Source organism: Engraulis encrasicolus, chromosome 11, assembly GCF_034702125.1.
Source record: "Engraulis encrasicolus isolate BLACKSEA-1 chromosome 11, IST_EnEncr_1.0, whole genome shotgun sequence".
NCBI classification, from domain to species: Eukaryota; Metazoa; Chordata; class Actinopteri; order Clupeiformes; family Engraulidae; genus Engraulis; species Engraulis encrasicolus.
In genome coordinates, this window is record NC_085867.1 from 18949001 (window position 1) to 18969508 (window position 20508).

The window sequence follows — 20508 nt, forward strand, 5'->3', positions numbered from 1 at the left end:
TGCCCCTCAGTGACTTTTAATTGAATACCCCTAGATGTTCTTAAATGTTAACGAAAGACTTTGAGGACCTGAAATAGTGTTAAAATACTGTAGATGTACGGTATTTGAAAGGTATTATCCAAGTGGTTTGGCCACAGTCTCCTTTTCCTGGTTGTCTATGGAAACTGGCCTTATTATTTGAAATACTTCATTACTAGTAGGAAGACACACTACCATACATGATTGTCAATAATAACAATGCCCTTAAGATCTCCAAACAAACTGCTCACTACCTTGGACAATGAGGAACACCCACTATACAACACCATTACCCAACAGAAGAGCCTGCTCAGTTGGAGGCTGAGGGCACTTACAGGCAGAACCAACAGACTGGGGAAATCATTTGTCCCAAGAGTCATACAGCTGACAGACTTTTCTGCATAGCGATCACCTATCTTTATTTTTTTTTCCTTTTTTATTTCTCTTTTTTTTAATATTTTTTTATCTACAGAGCAACATGGGACACAGATTTCCCCTCAGGGATAAATAAAGTTCAAGTCTAAGTCTAAGTCTAAGTCTAAGTTAAAGTGCCTCCCTGAGATTAACCATGCACATGCCTATTTGTAGTTTTATGTCCACTGTGACATCATCCATAAATCAATCTCTGAATGAAGAAATGAATCAGTGGCATCCCCAGGAAGCACCGCCAGGCCCATTACAACATGCATTAATCCTCTGCAGTGGAGCATGTCTATATACAGGGCTCTATCCATCTTATGGAAAAGGTCAGAAAGATAATCTGCATATTAATAGCTCGATGAAAGAACTCCAATGTGTAGAGGGACAGACTTGGTTTTGAAAACATGGCATATGACAGGGGAGGGGAACCTTTTTTCATTTGAGGGGCTGCTTCAAATTCCTCCAAGGGCCGTAAAAGTCCTCCGAGGGCCGTACTATGAACATAAACCAGGATTTCCCCCTGCACTTTAGGCCTTTATTGAAGGCAGCCACCCTTAAAACAGACCCTACCTTCTCTAGGTCCCCTGAATATAACATAATTGTATTGCAAATGTAATTTCTAAGATTCTTTTACAAAATATGTCAATTTCAATGTTATGCAACTTAACATGAAATATATGTCGGGGGGTTCCCCATCCCTGGCATATGAGGACAGAGCAGGAGCGTTAAGTGTTCTGAAAGAAAGTAGCGCAAGTGACCGACTTGGACGATACTGTATCTGTAGTACAATACATTCTGCCGTGTTTATTCAACATGCACAGAGTCAATTTAATATTTTCTAGATTAGTATTTGGGCCAAGAGTACAAGTCCAAAGATAGTTGAAAAGAAAAAAAACTTTTTAACTACTTTTTAATACTTCATGCCTTGATGAAGATTTTTTCAAGTACCTTGAACCAAAGAGCACACACCAGGACACATTTTTTTCACATTTCTCCAAAGGGACTCAGCATGCCTCTGACTTGCAACAATTGGTACTAGTCTCTGGTGATAGTGTTGAATTAACACTACGTTTTTTACTAAGTGGATGATGCATGGATGACATTATACATCATCATTAATCCTTACCATACATGAAAAAAGAAATGGATATTGTAAAAAAAAAAAAAAACTATATGGAATGGATGCTGTTTTGAGATGAGGTGATTAGAATAGGCACCTATAAAGACAAAAGCTTCCACACTAGATTTAGTGCTTGAATGACATGTTAATCCTGAGTAAAAATACAAATAAAAATCTGTGAAAGTTGTCCAAGTTAAATGTCCATACTATGTTATGACACAGTACAATACCACATGTCATATGTCATATTACTGTACTTGCTGTAGCTGTTGCAGATGTTGTCATAGTTTTGAAAAGGTAATCATCACACTGCTGTTTCAAAGACTTTCAAACGTTTCACTGATTTGAATGCTTCAAATCGCCACAGGGTGGCAGCACACCACAGAATAAAATGCAGTATAGCAGCGGGTGGGAGAAACTGTTCTAAGCGTGTTAGTTAGGACAGTGGTTTTCAAAGTGGGGGACGCGAAGGTATGCCAGGGGGGCCGCGGCAAGTTGGCAGGAAAAATAGTGATATAAAATTAATAATTGAATATATTGAATAATTTAAGTAGCTAAAATAGACCAAAATAAGCTAAACAATCCCAGTGGAATAATTTTCTTCTTTTCAATGTCTATATTTGTATTGTGCTTTCTGTAGTAGCTTACTTGAATGGGTTTAGGAATGCACCAAATTCATTGAGTTGTGAAAATGGGTGCACAGAAAGCTCATGTCAGGGGGGCCTTGGTTGGAATCTACTTGTATATGGGGGCCTTGTCATGGAAAAGTTTGGGAACCCCTGAGTTAGGAGACATGGCTACCCAGCAGAGCTCCACATGGCTCCACATGGCTCCCCAGCAGAGCCAGAAACCCCTCCTAGGCCAGGCGGTTAGAGTCTGGGTTAGGGCAGGGGTGGGGAACATATGTCTCAAGGGAGGCCATTTTAAAGAGGATTTTTTTGGTCTTTTTCGACTTTATTTGTTAGGACAGTGTGAGAGGTGTGCAGGAAGCGAATTGGGAGAGAGTCGGGGAGGGGTCTGCAAAGGACCCGGGCCGGGAATCGAACCCGGGATGGCCACGGCAGGGCCAAGGGAGGCCGTTTTATCTGGCCTCCGATATCATTTTAATGTTATGCAGCTTCACATGAAATATTGTGTAAAGGAATCTTGGAAATTACATTTGCAATACATTATGTTAAATTCAGGGGACCTAGAGAAAGTGGGGTCTGTTTTAAAGGTGGCTGCCTTCAACATAGGCCTAAAGTGCAGGGGGAAATCCTGGTTTGTGTTCATAGTATGGCCCTCCGAGGACTTTCACGGCCCTTGGAGGAATTTGAAGTGGTCCCTCGAATGAAAAAGTTTCCTCACCCCTGGGTTAGGACAATGTTAACGGGCTGCTGCAAGCTCATTTTGATGAAGCAGGTCATTTTGACACAATACCACTTCCAGTATGCCTCCAAGCTTATTTTGATAGACAGATACTGTATACACAGACAAAGACTTACATTGCTACTCATCTGAAATTATCAACTTAAAGAGCAAAAAAATGGCAATGGACGTCCATATCCACAGTACAGTTGCAGCCTATTTTGACACAATATCGGCTCCAGCAGGTCAACAGGCTTATTTTGATGAAGCAGCCCATTTCAACAGAACACCAATCGAGCCATAAAACACAAAGTTACACAAGAGAGGAGGGCGTGACCTTGGTGGCTCGACATAGCAGAGACGCATTTTTCATGCTCTTGATCTGCAACCATAAACTTTTGCATTTTTCAAAGCACTGTTGGCGTATGATAGATTTATAGAATCTTTTTAACGCATTGCTCTCAGAACACACGTGCACACCAGGGGTGGAACTTAAAAAAATCCCCACCAGTCACTGTGGCAGCTAGATTCTAACATCTACCAGTCACTCACAATTTTTACCAGGCACCATTTTTACCAGTTCATATTCAACCGTTCCAAACATTGTAATGCCAAGTTTTTTGCCATTTTCTGATCAATTTTTGTTTCAGAGGTCATTAATTCAGCTATTGTGATGACAATAACTCTTTTATTACCAATTTGCTTAAATCTTTGATGTTGGATTCTGTGTATAATTCAGCATTAACCCCTACGCCTGTAGAAAAATTTCACACATATTTCACCCGCCAAACGTCAAATTCACCCGTCATAGGCAGGTGGATGGGTGCTTATTTCCATCCCTGGCGCACGCGTACACACACAGTTTAGTACTTTTATTTGGATCGCCACAAAGGGAAGGGTTACAGATCTGAATATTAATGGAAATATTCTGCAGATTAGCAAGTATGGTGATATCTGAGTAATAAGTCCATTAATCTCTATGGATAGATGTGACATCTCCGTCTCCAAATGGACAAGCTCCCTAGAATTTGGCCAGTCTCTGCACTCTTTTTGCATAATCCACAGTTGTCAAGTCAAGTCAAGTCAAGTTTTATTGTCAATTTCTTTACATGCACTGGTCATACAAAGAATTTGAAATTGCGTTTCTTGCTCTCCCATGCAGACATAGACTAATCTAGGTAAGGACATAGACAGTATAGACATAGACAGTACTCATACATGGACATAAGACAGTATGGACATAGACATTGCTCATACAGACATTTAAAGTGCAAGACTGGACAACAGAAGACTTGTAGAGAACATACATTAAGAGGAGGTATTTTGTTGTGCTTGTGAGTTGCAAGCCTCAAATGCATAATTTATGTATTTTTTATGCCTTTTTTCCACTGACAGTTTTCTGGTAGGCCTACAGCTCGACTACGCGACTCGGCCGTCACTTTTTGCTTTTCGAGTAGGCGATGTATCGAGATGTAGGCCTACCAGAAAACCGACAGTGGAAAAGAGGCATATGTGTCCAAGGCTCCCGAACACAAGGACGACTAATTTGCAATTATATCCCAGGCTCATAATTGATTCGATAAGTGGCTAGTACTTCAGCGTTTTGACATTAAAACAAGTGTCCATACATAAATCAAAAGAACAACCTATTTCAACAAGGGTCACTGTTCTATTTGTTTCACCGATAATGGTGATATCTGGAGTATTTGGGAGATCATCTAGTCGAACATGATCCCCATGACTTTCTGTAGAAAACCAGCTTATCTGCAGAGCACTGTGTTTATGCATATCTATATTTTCATCAAAAATGTCAGAGAATGCTGTCAGAGATCAGGTCTACCAGTCGCTCATGTCTCGCAATATACAGTCCCTTGTATGACAGTCCCCTGTCATTAAGGATGTGTGCCAATGTTTCATTTTCCCTAGTGGAGCAGTGAAGGATACAGTGTGGGTCGTGGTTATTGGGGTACCAGGTGGCCAGCTTATACTTTGTTGGGAGGACCTAGGGGCGGGCTTTGATGGTAACACACACACACACACACACACACACACACACACACACACACACACACACACACACACACACACACACACACACACACACACACACTGTTTTTAAAGTTTTCTGTGTGTGTGTGTGTGTGTGTGTGTGTGTGTGTGTGTGTGTGTGTGTGTGTGTGTGTGTGTGTGTGTGTGTGTGTGCGCGCGCGCGTGTGTGTGTGTGCGCATGTGTGTGTTTGTGGATGTGCGTGTGCATGTGCTTGCAGATACACACACACACACACACACACACACACACACACACACACACACACACACACACACACGCACACGCACACACGCACACGCACACACACTTAGATTGCTACTCGTCTGAAATTATCAACTTCAATAGCAAACAAAAATGGCGATGACCATATCCACAGTACAGCAGCCCATTTTGACACAATAGTGTATCTGTTCCAGCAGGCCACCAGGCTTATTTCGATGAAGCAGGCCAATTTGACAGAACAATCAAGCTTCCCACTTAGAATGGCAGTCCTACTTTTTGACCCCTACAGTCATAGTTAAAATTAATGTTTGCTTAGAGCGTGAGATACCGCACAATGATTGCAAACAGCTCTTCTGAGTTTATTGATACAATTTACTTTACACCACTACACCATAATGATTGCTGAACTAAGGTGGGGCAGAACATCTCTTTTTTGAAAGACACTATATGGACTTACTTTTGTACGCTGGGGAGCGAGCTGGTTTCAAAACCTTGCTTCACTAATTACATCTGTCTCCTGTTTACTAACCCTGAGCTGGTCAGTTGCAATTAAATAATGAATGTAAGAGTTGTAGTACTTTTACATCAAGGATTTTTTACCCTCTGAACCTTGTGTTTTGAACCCCAAGCAATAGAATATATTTAAAGATGAAGGCTGTGACCTAAACAATCAAGGCTGGTTCTAGTCAATTTGGTACCCCAAGTGAGCAATCCCTTTTCTTTGTTGCATTTAGAAATTGGCTCTGTAAACATAGAGCCGTACCAAAGAAAATGGATCTAACAAGAAGCGTCATTTTGTTTCTTTCCCTCTACCCACTTTATGTTGGGTGAACGCCCCTTTAGGAGACCTTCGGTTACGGCCTTCGCAGTCCTGAGGTTAAGAATCAATGAAGTCCCCTTAGCGCTGTAGATGGCGGTAACGCACGTCTTGCACAAACACCTCAAAAAGAGAAGAAGAAGTAGGGGACAACGCCCCCTTAGGAGACCCAACTTGAGCACACGCGTTTGCATTGAGTGGGCGTGTTTTGCGATATCTTGCTCTGATTCAGTATTTTTGGCCGTACATTGGTGTTCATCGTACGTCGAGCACAGCTGATCTACTACCTACATACTGAGTGCCCATGAAAAATCATTGTCAATGTATAAGGCTTAAGGTGTTACTGATGAAGTCAACTGTCTTGTCTGCCTATGCCTAGCACCAGCCCTGCATAGCATTTAGCATGTGGGTGGTTGACATGACGCCTTGTTTTTACATAACATTAGTTAAAATCCTACAAAATTGATATTTTTCCTCTTGAAAACAAATGTAAATGAAAGAAGATGTGGTACATCATGTTTCATATTAGTCTTAGATGAGAAGAAACATTTTTGTTCAGATTTATGGAAAGGTTTATATGTCAAATGTCAAATACAACCTGGAATATATACAGCTATAAAATAAACCAACAACATTTTGAATCATTTATAAAGAAAAAAATAGGCGAAATTCCACGGACCACTGACATTTTTTTTTCAAATTTTCCACCCATTTTTTCAGGAATTGGAATATGTTTCCTCCTTTAAGTGTGTTACGGCCTTAAACGTCAACCACCCATGTACATTATGTCGGTATGTGTTCACCGGTGGTTGCAAAACAGCAGGACTTGAGACCCCTAAGGGCATCATGGAGGTACTGAAAGGGGGGAGGCATATAAAAGGAACATAGCATAAAAAGACTTTTAACATTATTTTTTTGGCCCATTGGTCCCACAGTTTATACCAGCTGGCCCATGTTCCCACATTTCTACGAATTTATTCAAATTTAGGCCCTATGTCCCATAGCGGGGAGAAAGTCATGTTCTCATAGTTTACTAGGAAATGTGGGAACATGGAGTTGTGGAACATAGGGCCTATATTTTAATAATTTCTTAAAAATGTGGGAACATAGAGCATCAAGAATAAGCTGTGGGACCAACGGGCTGTGGGACCAATGGGCGGTGGGAACATAGAGCTGACCCCCAGTATTCACTTGTGTGGCTAATAGATTTATTTGCTGTCCTGTGAACTTCTAGCAATATTAGCGGACAAACTATAAATGAAAAATCTAGCACAGTGGTTCCCAACCTATGGGCCGGGACCCACTGGTGGGCCCTGAAGGTATTCCAAGTGGGCCTTGAAATCATTTTCCAAAAATAATCATCATATTTTGGTGTGTTGTTGCTGTTGATTTATTTGAGTTTTATTCTTAATTGGGTCAGAGGTGGGCCCCAAACATTTTTGACAATTTCGAGTGGGCCCCAAGTTGAAAAATGTTGGGAACCCCTGATCTAGGAATATTAATGTTCGAGGCCATTTTTGTCCATTAATATTGCTAGATTTTCCATCAATAGTTTGTCCGCTGATATTGCTATAAATCCATTGCTAGGCTAGGACTATGGTTGGTGGATATTGCAAAATATTCTTAAATCCAAAAAGGGGTCCCGGCTGAAAAAGTTTGAGAACCACTGGTGTAGACCTACAGTAAATTAATCTCAGCTTCACATATATGCAAAAAAGCGGCCAAATTTACCTGAATCCACCATATATAACATGTGATGCCCTAACCAAGTTATAACTGATCATATTTTACAAGACCAGTGATGCTGGTTAACAGTTCTACGTATATAGTACAGCCACATAGCTCTACCTGTAGTATGATTATTTAATTTATTCTATTGAGTCATAGGGTGCATCTTTTAGGGGTGGCCATGTACTACCTACATCAACAGTTCCTATTAAAATATCAAATACCTGTACATCTCCATAACATATGTGTTTCTACTTGAAATGTTGCCCAGACAGATTTTTTTTTGCTGATGTTAGGTGATTTGTTTTGCAGAGAGTTTTACTCAAGCATTCCAAAGAACTATGCAACAGCTCAACACCTTGGATCAGCTGAGCCGCCAGACTCCTGTAAGAGCAGGGGAAAACAGGGACACTTTTGTTCGTCTGGAGTCTGGACAGCACAGCACAGCGTCTGTAATGCTGCCGCCAGCCCCGGGCTGCAACCAGGCTAGCCAAAAAGCCTTGAGCACATGGGGCCCCCAGTAGATTAGGATTTGGAGTTGGAAGGAGGGAGAGGGCCGAGAGCCTGAACGGCACACGTGCCCAGCACAGGGTCACCGTCACACACACTTGGGGTTTAAGTGATGAAGGGGTTCCAACACCAGACAAAGCCAGACAGCCATAGCCTGTGTCCAGTACACACACACACACACACACACACACACACACACACACACACACACACACACACACACACACACACACACACACACACACACACAACACACAAAAACACTCACACACTTTTTGCTATTTCCTCTCTATTAACTCTTAACCCCTGTGCCACAGGCTGACCTATACCGCGCCACACTGCACCCCCCACCCGTACCCACACCCCCCTCAAACATAACACAGGCGTTTTCTGAGGACAAGACCGTGCATGTGTTGTGGCGCTCACAAGGCTCTGGGCCTATTTCAAGCATTACATTACATTGTGCTTGGCAGACGCTTTATAACCTAAGCGACTTACAGTCGAGGACATAATCATAGCCACCATCACTAGCAAATACTAAGTGCACAGGAAATATACAGAACAACAAGTGCAGATGCGAAGAAGGGTTAGTTAAGGTTTTTTTGTATAGTAGAGTACACACACATACACATCATGTCAAGAGTCTGACAGGTAGTATCAAGAGCGAGCAGGTGGTTTGGTCCAACTCTACAAACTGTCCAATAATGCCATCACAACGTAGTGGTCCTAGGATTAGAGATCTGTTAACAGCCTATATGTAGAATACTTTACAGATGTACAGGTAAGATGCCTTGACAGAGCGCTGGCATAAGTTGGGACCACACTCTGGCATATGTTTACACACACACATACTCAACACATACACACACATACATGCACACATCGGGGTGGCCTGCCCCTAATACTTCTTGAGAATCACCATAGGCCTAAAGTGCCGGGGGAAATCCTGGTTTGTGTTCATACTAGTATGGCCCTCAGAGGACGTTTACAGTCCTTGGAGGAATTTGAAATGGCCCCTCGAATGAAAAAAGGTTCCCCACCCCTGGGTTAGGGTAATGTTAGCAGGCTGCTGCAAGCTCATTTTGATGAAGCAGGCCATTTTGACACATGGGCACACACATACACACATACGCACACACATACACACAAGAGTGGCCCGCCCCGAATACTTATTGAGGTATTAACATGGTATTAGCGTTTTTTTATCAGCAGTTTTACATACTTTTTGCAGATTTCACCCCCCCCCCCAAACACACACACACACACACACACATTTCATTATTAAATAATTGATAAGACATTGTCAATATTATACATATTATATAAATGCACATACATACGTGCATTTATGCGTGTACTAGGACCAAGAATAATGTTTGGAGAGTAAGGTGTGAGCAGAGATGTGACAAGGAATGAAAGGAATGTAAGTTTAATGGCCATAAAGTCAGGCATGACCTTGAGAGCAGAATGTGATCTTGGTGGATTGACCAATGACGTCTATTATTATGTATAGAGGTCAGTGGGATTGACAGAGCAGAGACACATTCTTTTATGCTCTCCAACCATAAACCTCATACAGTAATTTTCCAAAGCACTGTTGGCGTATGATCAACTTACACGACGCACAAACTTTTTAAAGCATTGCTCTCAGAACACAGACACACTTGTACACGCACGCATGCGCACACACACACACACACACACACACACACACACACACACACACACACACATACACACACACACCTTCAATACCATAGTACCTTCAATACCATACCATCACTCTTTTTCCTACGTTATCGCCGGCAGTTACAACTGGTAAGAATGTTAATGTTTGTTGCGTGCCAGCTTCAGGCCTCCATCCACCATTGCTTACACACACATGCACGCGCACGCACGCACGCACGCACGCACGCACGCACACACACACACACACACACACACACACACACACGCAGAAATTATCAGCTTCAAAAGCAAATAAATGCCAATGGCCAGATCCACATTATGCTGTGCGTTCTAAGACAATTACTGCACATTACTGCAGTGCACACCAGGGCTTGACGTTAACTATTTTGCTCACCGGCCACAGTGGCTAGTGATTTTCCTGAGTCACTTGCCAATCAGCCTTTCTGCTAGCCAGAGTTTTGTTGTCCTTTTTTTCTTCTTGCATTTAAATACAAACAATTGATGCTACTACTGTGAATTGTCACACCAAATAATAAGTTACCTGTCAATGTGGCTAGTGAGACTAAAACTGTATAGCAAAAGCCAAGTTTTACCACCATTTGGCGGGTTGGCAGGTGCCAGTGTCAAGCCCTGGTGCACACACATGACTCAGAATGACTCAAAGAAAGACGCAGACGGCCATTAAACCAAAATGGCAGGCAGCCCAGTATTGTTTACTTGTTTAAATATAGAAAGTGGTTGCTGGGGCGGGCCTAAAGAAAGAAAAGGCACGCGCTTTAAAAAGATCCTCTTTACCTGATGAGCTCTGATTTGTAAATAGGTGCCAGCATGGTAAGCAGCAATGTGTGATGATCAGTGCCAAAAGGCTAAGTCCTTTGAGGCAAACGAGGTCAGAGCCTGGTGTTTATACAATGCTAAGATATATATTTGTATGCTACGTATATGTCCATTCAAAACATCAGCAGGTCTTGACTTGGTGATATTTGGAAAGGGGATTTATTGGAAGGGGGATATATTTATTTTATTTTGTTCTTTAATTTGTATTGCTTGTAGGTCATGTTTTGTCCTGTTCTGTTGCATTACTGGTGATCAAGTCATCCTTTTTCATTTGTGTATTTTCTGGTTGGCATCTTAAAATCCTATTCCGGCTACTATAATGCAATTTCACATCACTCTGTCAAATACATAAAGCCTGTGCATTTATTTTAGGGTTCAAGTGAGGCCAAGTTCAAGGACTCTTTTTCCTTTAGTTGCAAATAGGTAAGGTGTTTACTTTACTTCACTTAAACTTTAAAGTGTTTACAAGACGTGAATTTCACCTATGCAACTGAACATAACAGTAAGAGGCAACTGCCATAAATATGGAGGATATTTCATGTAGTGGAAAATGTGGAACTGATTAACATTATTCTGCAGTGTAGTTCTGCCTATTTTGCAGTGATTTATTACGATGAATATTGTCACTATAAAGTGTTGGTCAGTCAAGTAAAGTTGTGGTGCGCACATCCGAGCAGTGTGCGGACATTCATCTTTTTGTTCAATATAAAGTGTTCCAAAATGACTGCGGACATGACATAATGTGTCTGCCAAACGTGACATGCCAAAAACGTATGTGAATCGTAACAGGTGCTTTTGAACACAAACCCTGCCATAATACCCCCAGGTACAGTAAGGCAACACACACACACACACACACACACACACACACACACACACACACACACACACACACACACACACACACACACACACACACACAGGCATTGGTCATCTGTAGACTGTCTTTTACTATTAACGCCAATCATGTGGTACAGTACGAGACATGTTACTGTGTTAAGATTAAATGGACACCTCAGTCAACCGTGGTTACCAGATCATGACAGGGGAAGTGGGATGTAGATAGAACAAGACGGCCTGAAAATAGCCCTGGTGTTTGTCAACACCCAGACACAAATAACCTAAATTGTGTAACAGTGCCAAAAATGAAATCCTCTGCACGTGAGACACTAACCTGCAAATAAAACCGGTACGGCAGGGTCAAGTGTAGGAACAGTAGCAATACTGTAATAGTTTAACGATCATTTTAAAACAAAATCAGATGAACTATTGCAAAAGTCGTTCTAACTCTATTGCAATAGCAGTTCAAGCACCTCTAATTTGTTGTCAAAGAAAGATTTTGCAAATGCATAAAACCGTTATAAGGTTATTAAGTTCTTAACACCTTGTAAAGATGCTTTCACAACATTATGTGTGTCTATAAAATGTGACCTGCATGCACTTGTTGGCCTGTGAAGCATAAAGTTCACTTTCATTGTGTAGACATCATGTAGCCTACTGCATTATAAGTTCTCAAAATATTTCTAAATCACAGCTAATGGCAACACATAGCCTGCTGTTGTGCAAAAACATGAAACACCACTTTTTAAAGCCCTGATGAAGGCCATTGTTGGCCTAAACATGTTGGCTATTTTAACCAGTTCCACTATGAACTAGCTAAGTTTATTAAAATCTTTTTAACCAAGAAGAAGAGCCTTGGATATTTTCATAACCTGGTTCCACCGACAAAACACTACCTGATCATGATATTTGACATAACACACTTGTTGCTGATAAACCCAGGCATGTGATACCCTAGAAGCAATACCAATTCCTTACATAATAAAAGAAACACAATGCTCTCAACACAGGTCATCTAAGGTGGCATCCATTATGCAACTGGGTGAAGACACAGTAAGCGAATGACCATAGCCTGACAGAGAAGAGACTCACATTAGAGAGGGGGGTCCCTCTTTGTACAGTATAGTAGTAGTGTCCTCACTCACACTCAGACTCCGTATGGAAATACACAGCGTGGCAGATGGATTACGCAACAGACTTTTATCACCACCACATGGAAAGTAGCTTGAGTAAGCGTGTCTGACTGGCTCATCATGTGGGCACTGTGCCAGACGTACGTAGCTAGCAGAAACACACTCAAGGCAGTCAAAACAGAAAAACATTACAAATGAACTAACCATTACTTTAGAATGACAGTGTTGCTGAAATGCTGTTTTTCCAACAATGGAAAGTAAGAACATTTGTGAAAGAACACAGCTATGCATAAAACCAGTTCTGTACTTAATTCCTAAGCCCCTGCCAAAACGTTTAATGTGTGTTGCTTTATGACAGAATTTCTACAGTTACCTCACTCAAGCATGTTCTAGATATCTACTTAGTTGTACACGGTCATGCATGGTTGTACATGGCAAAGTGTAGCCAGCATAGATACTCTATTGTCAACAGCTATTTTGAATTCTTAACCAATTAAAAATATATAATAGTAATAGTAGTAGTAGTATTAGTGGTAGTAGTAGTAGTAGTAGTAGTAATAATAATAATAATAATAATAATAATAATAACAATAACACATGTTTAAGAATTCACACTAGCTGTTGTATAGGCATCATAAAAATATGTTCATCTTGAAATACGCCTCCTGATGATACAGTTACTGTAGCTCAGATGACACTAACAAACGCAGGTGCCCTTTTGTAACACCTCCTATGACTAGTGTGTTGTCGGGGTAGCTCGAGCCCCATTACATAAAGACTTAATTGTTTTTACGGCAAACATGGGAGGGCTCAGCGCGCCAGAGAGAAGCCAGCTTACAGTAAGGATTTCTACAAACAGCTTAGCCTTAGATTTAAGCACCTTATATAGTTACGAGAAGTGAAAATAATCAATAAGCCCACCTATGGCAGCAATATAAAAGGCCCTCCTGCACAGACAGACTCCACAGGCAGTTTCTAAACCCGCAGAGTACAGTCACTCAGCAGATACTTGAATTATTCTTTGGCTTTGATCAACAAGCAGGTGAGTCTCCCTCTGGTTTACATGGATGTAAACATAAAGTAGCGGCATATGGGGCTTACGGGTTTGTGGATGCTAGACTGTAGGCTCTTGCAGCAAATACTATTTTGCTGTTCTGTTGTTCGGCAATTGCATTGGATTTTACTATGTTGTCTGAGCCATTTGATTCGGATGCAATTCTATGGGAGTCTTTGGTGCTGAGCAATCAGTCTGCTTGTAGTAGGCCTATTCAAACCATTCCGCCGAATGAAACTTATACATCTTGTAGGAAAACAGTTCCAAGAGGACGATAACTCCAGTTGATAACTTGAGTCAACTTCAGTCTCAGCATGATGCCTACACTATGTCTATGTCCCGAATCTCATCACCGCTCTTCTCTTCTCTTCCTCTTTCTCCTCCTCTGCTGCGCAGAATGGAATACTGCAAGTTCGCTCTGCTCGTCGTGCTCCTCTCCTACGTCGAGCGCTGCTGGTCCGCCTCCTGTGTGGTGGACTCTTTCACCGTCAAAACCGACTTCGACCCCAAGAGAGTGAGTCCCGGACTTAGCAAAAGCTATTCTTCAGCTCCTTCTGTTAGTCTGTGTGGAGGATTCCAAAAAAGCTTACAATACAATGCTTGGCTTTTTCAGCCTCTGGTTGTCATGCTGCTTGACTGAGTAGTACAGAGTTGTATGGAGGAGGTTGTGGATTTTCCTTCTTCTTCATTGAACATTTGACTTGAACCTTGGTATTTTTTTCCCCTCCCGCAGTATGCTGGCAAATGGTATGCCCAGCAGAAGAAAGACCCTGAGGGACTCTTCCTCCAGGACAACATCTCTGCCGAGTACACCATTGACGATGATGGCACCATGACTGCTTCCTCCAAGGGCCGTGTCACCCTCTTCGGGTAAGTTTCAAACTCTCCTTTATCTTAAGAGGTGCCCCAATGCCATTAAACATGTCAGCCGCACGGTTAAGTTCATTTATTTAAAATAAGGTCATTGTTGTCATTCATCAATGTTATAGTATACTTGTGTAGAGTGTTCTCCATCGTGTACTGTTGGGACTTGAGCTTCAGAGCTGTACTAATGTGTGCGTCTGGATTTGTTTGGGCTGTGTGTGTCTTAACAGATTCTGGGTTGTGTGCGCTGACATGGCTGCCCAGTACACCGTGCCTGACCCAACCACCCCCGGCAAGATGTTCATGAACTACCAGGGCCTGGCCAGCTACCTGTCCAGCGGAGGTACGCAGTCATCATAGCAAAGTGACCAAAATGCAGAAGCCTTTGCTTTTCCTTCTTGGCACCATTGACTACCTCACTTAGTTCCCACCTACAGTCATCATAGCAAAACGACAAACACACACACAACAAACGTCGCTTTTCCTTCTTCTTCTTCTTCTTCTTCTTCTCCATCTCCATCTTACCCTTTGCAGAGCCATTTGTAACGTCACTCTGTCCCTTCTTCCTCAGGTGACAACTACTGGGTTATCGACACCGACTATGACAACTACGCCATCACCTATGCCTGCCGCACCCTGAAGGACGATGGAACCTGCGAGGATGGCTATGCCCTGATCTTCTCCCGCAACCCCCGTGGCCTGCCCCCAGCCATCCAGCGCGTGGTCCGTGCAAAGCAGGAGGAGATCTGCATGGCCGGCCAGTTCCAGCCCGTCCTCCAGTCCGGTAAGCAACGGAGCAGCAGCTGTGTAGGGTAGAGTAGGGTGGAGTACAGATACCGGAGTCCGGTAAGCAACGGAGCAGCAGCTGTGTAGGGTAGAGTAGGGTGGAGTACAGATACCGGAGTCCGGTAAGCAACGGAGCAGCAGCTGTGTAGGGTAGAGTAGGGTGGAGTACAGATACCGGAGTCCGGTAAGCAACGGAGCAGCAGCTGTGTAGGGTAGAGTAGGGTGGAGTACAGATACCGGAGTCCGGTAAGCAACGGAGCAGCAGCTGTGTAGGGTAGAGTAGGGTGGAGTACAGATACCGGAGTCCGGTAAGCAACGGAGCAGCTATGTAGCCTATCACAGTTCATTGTGGCAGCATTAATTCAACATCTCGGCGATGATGGACTCAATTGGAAAAGTATTACATTTGACAAATAAAGTGTTTCATTGTCATTGCAAAATGTACTGTGTAGAATGCGGAATAGAATACAGTAGAGATATTGCAGCATATAGGCTACATATAACACACATTGCACCTTGGGGATTGAGTGAGTTTACCAACCCCAGACATTGTAGCAGCATTTGTCTGTGTAATTCACATTCATATCGTAGACTTGGATCCATATTGCTGCAAGGTTAAAAAGAAGTTCCATCTACCTTAGCATGGAGTTCAGGGTTGGAATTTACTGCTAAGCAAGAACTAGCTAAGCAAGTCTCAGGACTGTACTGTATTTTGTTGTACCTCAATCTTTTTGTGCATGACTGATGTTTCTTTTTTTGTTTTCTGTTTTCTGTTTGTCCCCACCACAGGAGCTTGCTAAGCGGTCGCCAATTAGAACTTGGGAGGGATTCCTTCAGCATGCGGGCATGGAAGAGGGCATCTGGGGCATTGTAGGGGTGCTTTAGAGATGCGTCTAGCAAGTTGCACTTTGGGAAGAAGCCATAAATGATTCACTGTCTCAAGGGAAACTCATGTGTGTCTGTGACAAAATAAAATATTTTTAAACAAATTTTCGGAAGTATTGTGCTTTTCTTTATACAACCTAGTAGGCGATTGATGGGAATTTCATGGAGTCATATTTTAATGGTAGACACAACACTTACACTTACAAGTGAACAAACCAACCCAATAACCAACTAACTACCTATGTAGTTAATAGTTAATTCATGTCATATTGGGCAGAACGCTCACAAACATGTGGGTCCCGGGTCTAGACATTCTTCAACACAAACACAACTTAATTTCTACCTTATAAATCAAACCATACTGCCCCTAGTAAATGAGAGGGAGACACAACGTGATAGAGAAAGGATAGAACTAATCTCATTTGCGAGAAAAAGCATTTACAAAGGCCAAGGGTTCACAATGGTTCTTCTAAGCCCGACCTCACAGGAGGACGTGACAGGTGTCTTGTGTACAAAAGGATCGTTATCCACTTAAGAGTGTACGGCTGGTTAGCCTTGAAGGTCCAAATGACCAATGCCATTATACAACGAGAAAAACGCCAAAGCTTTCCACAGAGGCCCAAGTGACAAACAGTGGTATGCTATGCAGTGTTATGCAATGATATTACAGTGGTATTACAAGGCATGTGAGCTTTCAAAATAAATTCTTCCATGGTTTATCCTGAAGCATTGCCATGCGTGAAATATTGGTGAGAATACTCATACTGTTCATAAATGTATATTTATATGCTATTGTTGTCCTAGCATTGTGATAAACAGTTAAGCACAGGGCTTGGGATATAACATATCACTGCTCAAAGCCGCATATTCATAGTAGAAGATCCAATCTTTGGATCAGACAAGAAGACAAACTTGGCCTAAATCCTTCTTCAGCGTCTTTTTTCAGAGACCTTGCGCGCACGCAGCCAATGCAGTTGACACCTAACAGTGGTTAACAGTCAGCAATAGTCGAAGGCTAAGAGCATGGATCGCCTGGGGTCTTTGCCTCACACCACACTGGAACAGGAGTTGGTCTCTTTATCCATTTCTGTGTCTGAGGTCGAGCCTTCCTACGGCTAATACTGTCTGTAAACTGGATTACACTCATGAGGTGCTATGTACGTCAGCTGTCGTGGAAGGTTCTTGTAAAAAGCTGGAAACATCGGTGGACACAAGGATTCAAACAGATTGGTCTAATAACAGCGAAAAGCTACTGAAGGGACAATGTTACCAATGTTATTATGGACTTGGGGAGGGGGGGGGATTGCTAATGTTGTTATGTTCAAAGATGTAGATCATGATGTTAGTAGTACCATTACCAAGGTCGTCCCATTCAGACTAACGGTGGGCCAATAGTCGTCAGCTTCACCTACAAACATGTAGATTTGCTTTCAGACATTTTTTTTTTGATTGTTACATTTTATAGTGTTTAGATGTATATTCTCATGTCACACATTCAAAACAATGATAACATAGCATTGCCACAGCCAAACCAGTGTTGCCCGGTCATGGTCAGGCTGTTCCAATGGACCCAAACAGTAATGTGTTAAAATGTGACCCCTGTAATTTGTGTTTATCGGAATCAACGATCAAGTTATAATGTATTACTGAAGACTGTAATGTCGCAAAAGTTTAGTAGCCTACTATGGTAATGAAGCGTTTTCAAGGAACATTAAGGCGTTCCACTGGTGGACCGGTGCACATTACTAGGAGACACAAACCAAAGGATACTGAGACTGACTACACCAGGGATGGGGAACCTTTTTCATTCGAGAGACCATTTCAAATTCATCCGAGGGCCGTACTATGACCACAAACCAGGATTTCCCCCTGCACTTTAGGGCTATATTGAAGGCAGCCACCTTTAAAACAGTCCCAATGTTCTCTAGGTCCCCTGGATAGAACTTAATTGTAGATTAATTTTAGATTGTAAGATTATTTTACAAAATATGTCATATTTTATGTGAGGCTGCATAACATTAAAATTACATCAGGGGCCGGATAAGACGGCCTCAAAAGCCGCAAACGGCCCTCGAGACATAAGCAGGGGTGATAGTGAAAAAAAAATCCTGAGCCTGAATTTTTTTCCCTGCTCTAATGATGACGACAAGATACTGCATAGTGACGTAACGTAGGCCTATTTTGACTCAAACATTTAATAGCCTGTGTATGACCATTATTCAAGCCTGATAATAGAAGAAAACCCTGAACCTGTAACACTTTCTGAGATAAGAATAACCTAATGGCTAATTATTATCAGTGTTTTTATTTTTGCAAACTCTGTCAAGCCTGAAATCAGGCTTGGAGCCTGAATACTATCACCCCTGCATAAGTTCCCCAACCCTGGACTACAGCATGGCTGGCTGTGGACAGGCTGTATGTCCTGAGGAGCAGATGGCTTGGGTGTACTGTACGCCAGACAACAGCTTGCCTTGGGCCTTGCTCATGAAAGCCTCTGGCGAACAACAAGTCCCTTAAGGAGGGAACGTGATTATTACGTAATTTCACTGACAATCCCTGACACAATCCAAACAGGTTTAAAGTATGCAAGCAAGCAAGCAACTCACACTCAAGCAAACACATTTCGATCTGGCCCTCTCCGATCCAAACTCCCATCTATTCGAGGCCTCTGTACAGGATATTTTACAGTAAATGCGTTGTACTTTATTTAATCACACTCTCACAAGTCTCTCTGCATGTGCATATAACAGTTTGTGCTTGATGTCTATATCTCTAGCGATGTGCATTATATTGTGTTAAGCTTCTTGACACCTTAATTTCTCTTTGGGGTCAAAAAAGCAACTTACTATCAGTACCACTACTGTGCAGGACAAAAGGCACAGGACACAAAGCATATCAGACTGACATTTCAACAGCAATGACTATAAAGCATGTTAGACTGACATTTGAACCTCACCCGAATGCCATGAGGTCAAACACATGGAAAGAAGGCAAGACTGTAACACTACCTACACTCCACCAGAATGGGCTCTGTTTAATTAAACCCTTTGCCTCCCCCTACTGGTGAAGAACTTCACCTACAGCTTTTTTCCCCTTTTTTTCTTGACCAGCTGCCTTGATGAGACTAACCCACACATGACAAAGTTACAAAAGTAAACCTGCTTGTATTTTACTACAGTTCAGCATATGCTGAATAGGTAACAGCTCACTGAGGAATCATAAACTTTCACACATGAAAACATCTTTTATCTTAGTGAATAAACCTTTGAGTGCTTAGAGAGAACACTTCCTTTGGAAAAAGTAATAGGTTACCATTTTGCACACCAGCTGAAAAAAAATATTCACAAACTCAAGCTATAAAACAAGTCTGCTATCGCTGTGTTCTTTGTAGAATAAACTCACCGACGGTCCATATAAAAATGAAACACCTTTATACTTGATTGAACAATCCACACTAACCTTGTATTATTAACTAATCGGGCCATAAATTACCGTAATCTTGAAGTCAGTGTGAACTTTGTGAAGAGCTAACAATAGACGCATAATAAAATGCTCACTTAAGCTGATGACTCATATTAACTATCAGTGCCGTTATCTCACATAAGGTGACATGAATGATGTGGTAACCTAAAATAACGCAAGGCAAGACCTGGCCCCCTGCACGTTCAGTAGGCCTACTCAAATAACCTCTTCATAGCAGCAATGAATGACACACTGACTGGGTGAACGCTTAAAGTTTCAGTGTAACTATGACAGTGACAACGAAGCTCTATTGTAATTCCACTCCATTGTATTTTTATTGTGTTCCATTCTTTACACCCTGAGCACTGATGTGTGAAGAGCATGTTCACCACCATAGTCAGCAGCATGTGGATAAGAAATCTTCCCAAGCACGGGGCTAGCCACATTTTACCCTCTTTAACCAAAGACCACTCAAACATTTATGGTGGTGGCGTGGACCATGGGTTGATTTTTGTCTCAGGGGAGTTAATGGATAATGATGGGCTAAGTGCTAGACACCTGACATCCGTAGAGAGTACCCTACACAGCAACTGGGACGGCAGGCAGGACAGCAGCATTGTCACAGTCCAACGTGCCACACAGTCACTCACAGACTGCCACCTGGGCCCTGCACGAGTCCCTCAGAATCCCTCGACTGCAAAGACTGTAGGGCAGTCTACAGAGACA

General features: G+C 42.2%; 1 protein-coding gene across 1 annotated transcript; it reads left to right on the plus strand.

Annotated features, from left to right (window-relative positions):
• The first annotated feature begins 14129 nt into the window (after nucleotides 1-14129).
• Nucleotides 14130-16314, plus strand: rbp4l (retinol binding protein 4, like). Its single transcript, XM_063211238.1, has 5 exons — nucleotides 14130-14299; nucleotides 14519-14655; nucleotides 14880-14992; nucleotides 15221-15433; nucleotides 16225-16314. The coding sequence occupies exons 1-5, from the start codon at nucleotides 14183-14185 to the stop codon at nucleotides 16233-16235; spliced, it is 591 nt and encodes a 196-aa protein (XP_063067308.1). The 5' UTR covers nucleotides 14130-14182; the 3' UTR covers nucleotides 16236-16314.
• Nucleotides 16315-20508: the final 4194 nt, after the last annotated feature.

What these genes read in the sequence shown, in the direction of transcription:
- rbp4l (XM_063211238.1), top strand. Translation starts at nt 14,183, where the DNA reads ATGGAATACTGCAAGTTCGCTCTGCTCGTCGTGCTCCTCTCCTACGTC. An exon ending in CCGACTTCGACCCCAAGAGA is followed by an intron (nt 14,300 to 14,518) that starts GTGAGTCCCGGA and finishes CCCCTCCCGCAG; the next exon opens with TATGCTGGCAAATGGTATGC. An exon ending in GGCCGTGTCACCCTCTTCGG is followed by an intron (nt 14,656 to 14,879) that starts GTAAGTTTCAAA and finishes GTGTCTTAACAG; the next exon opens with ATTCTGGGTTGTGTGCGCTG.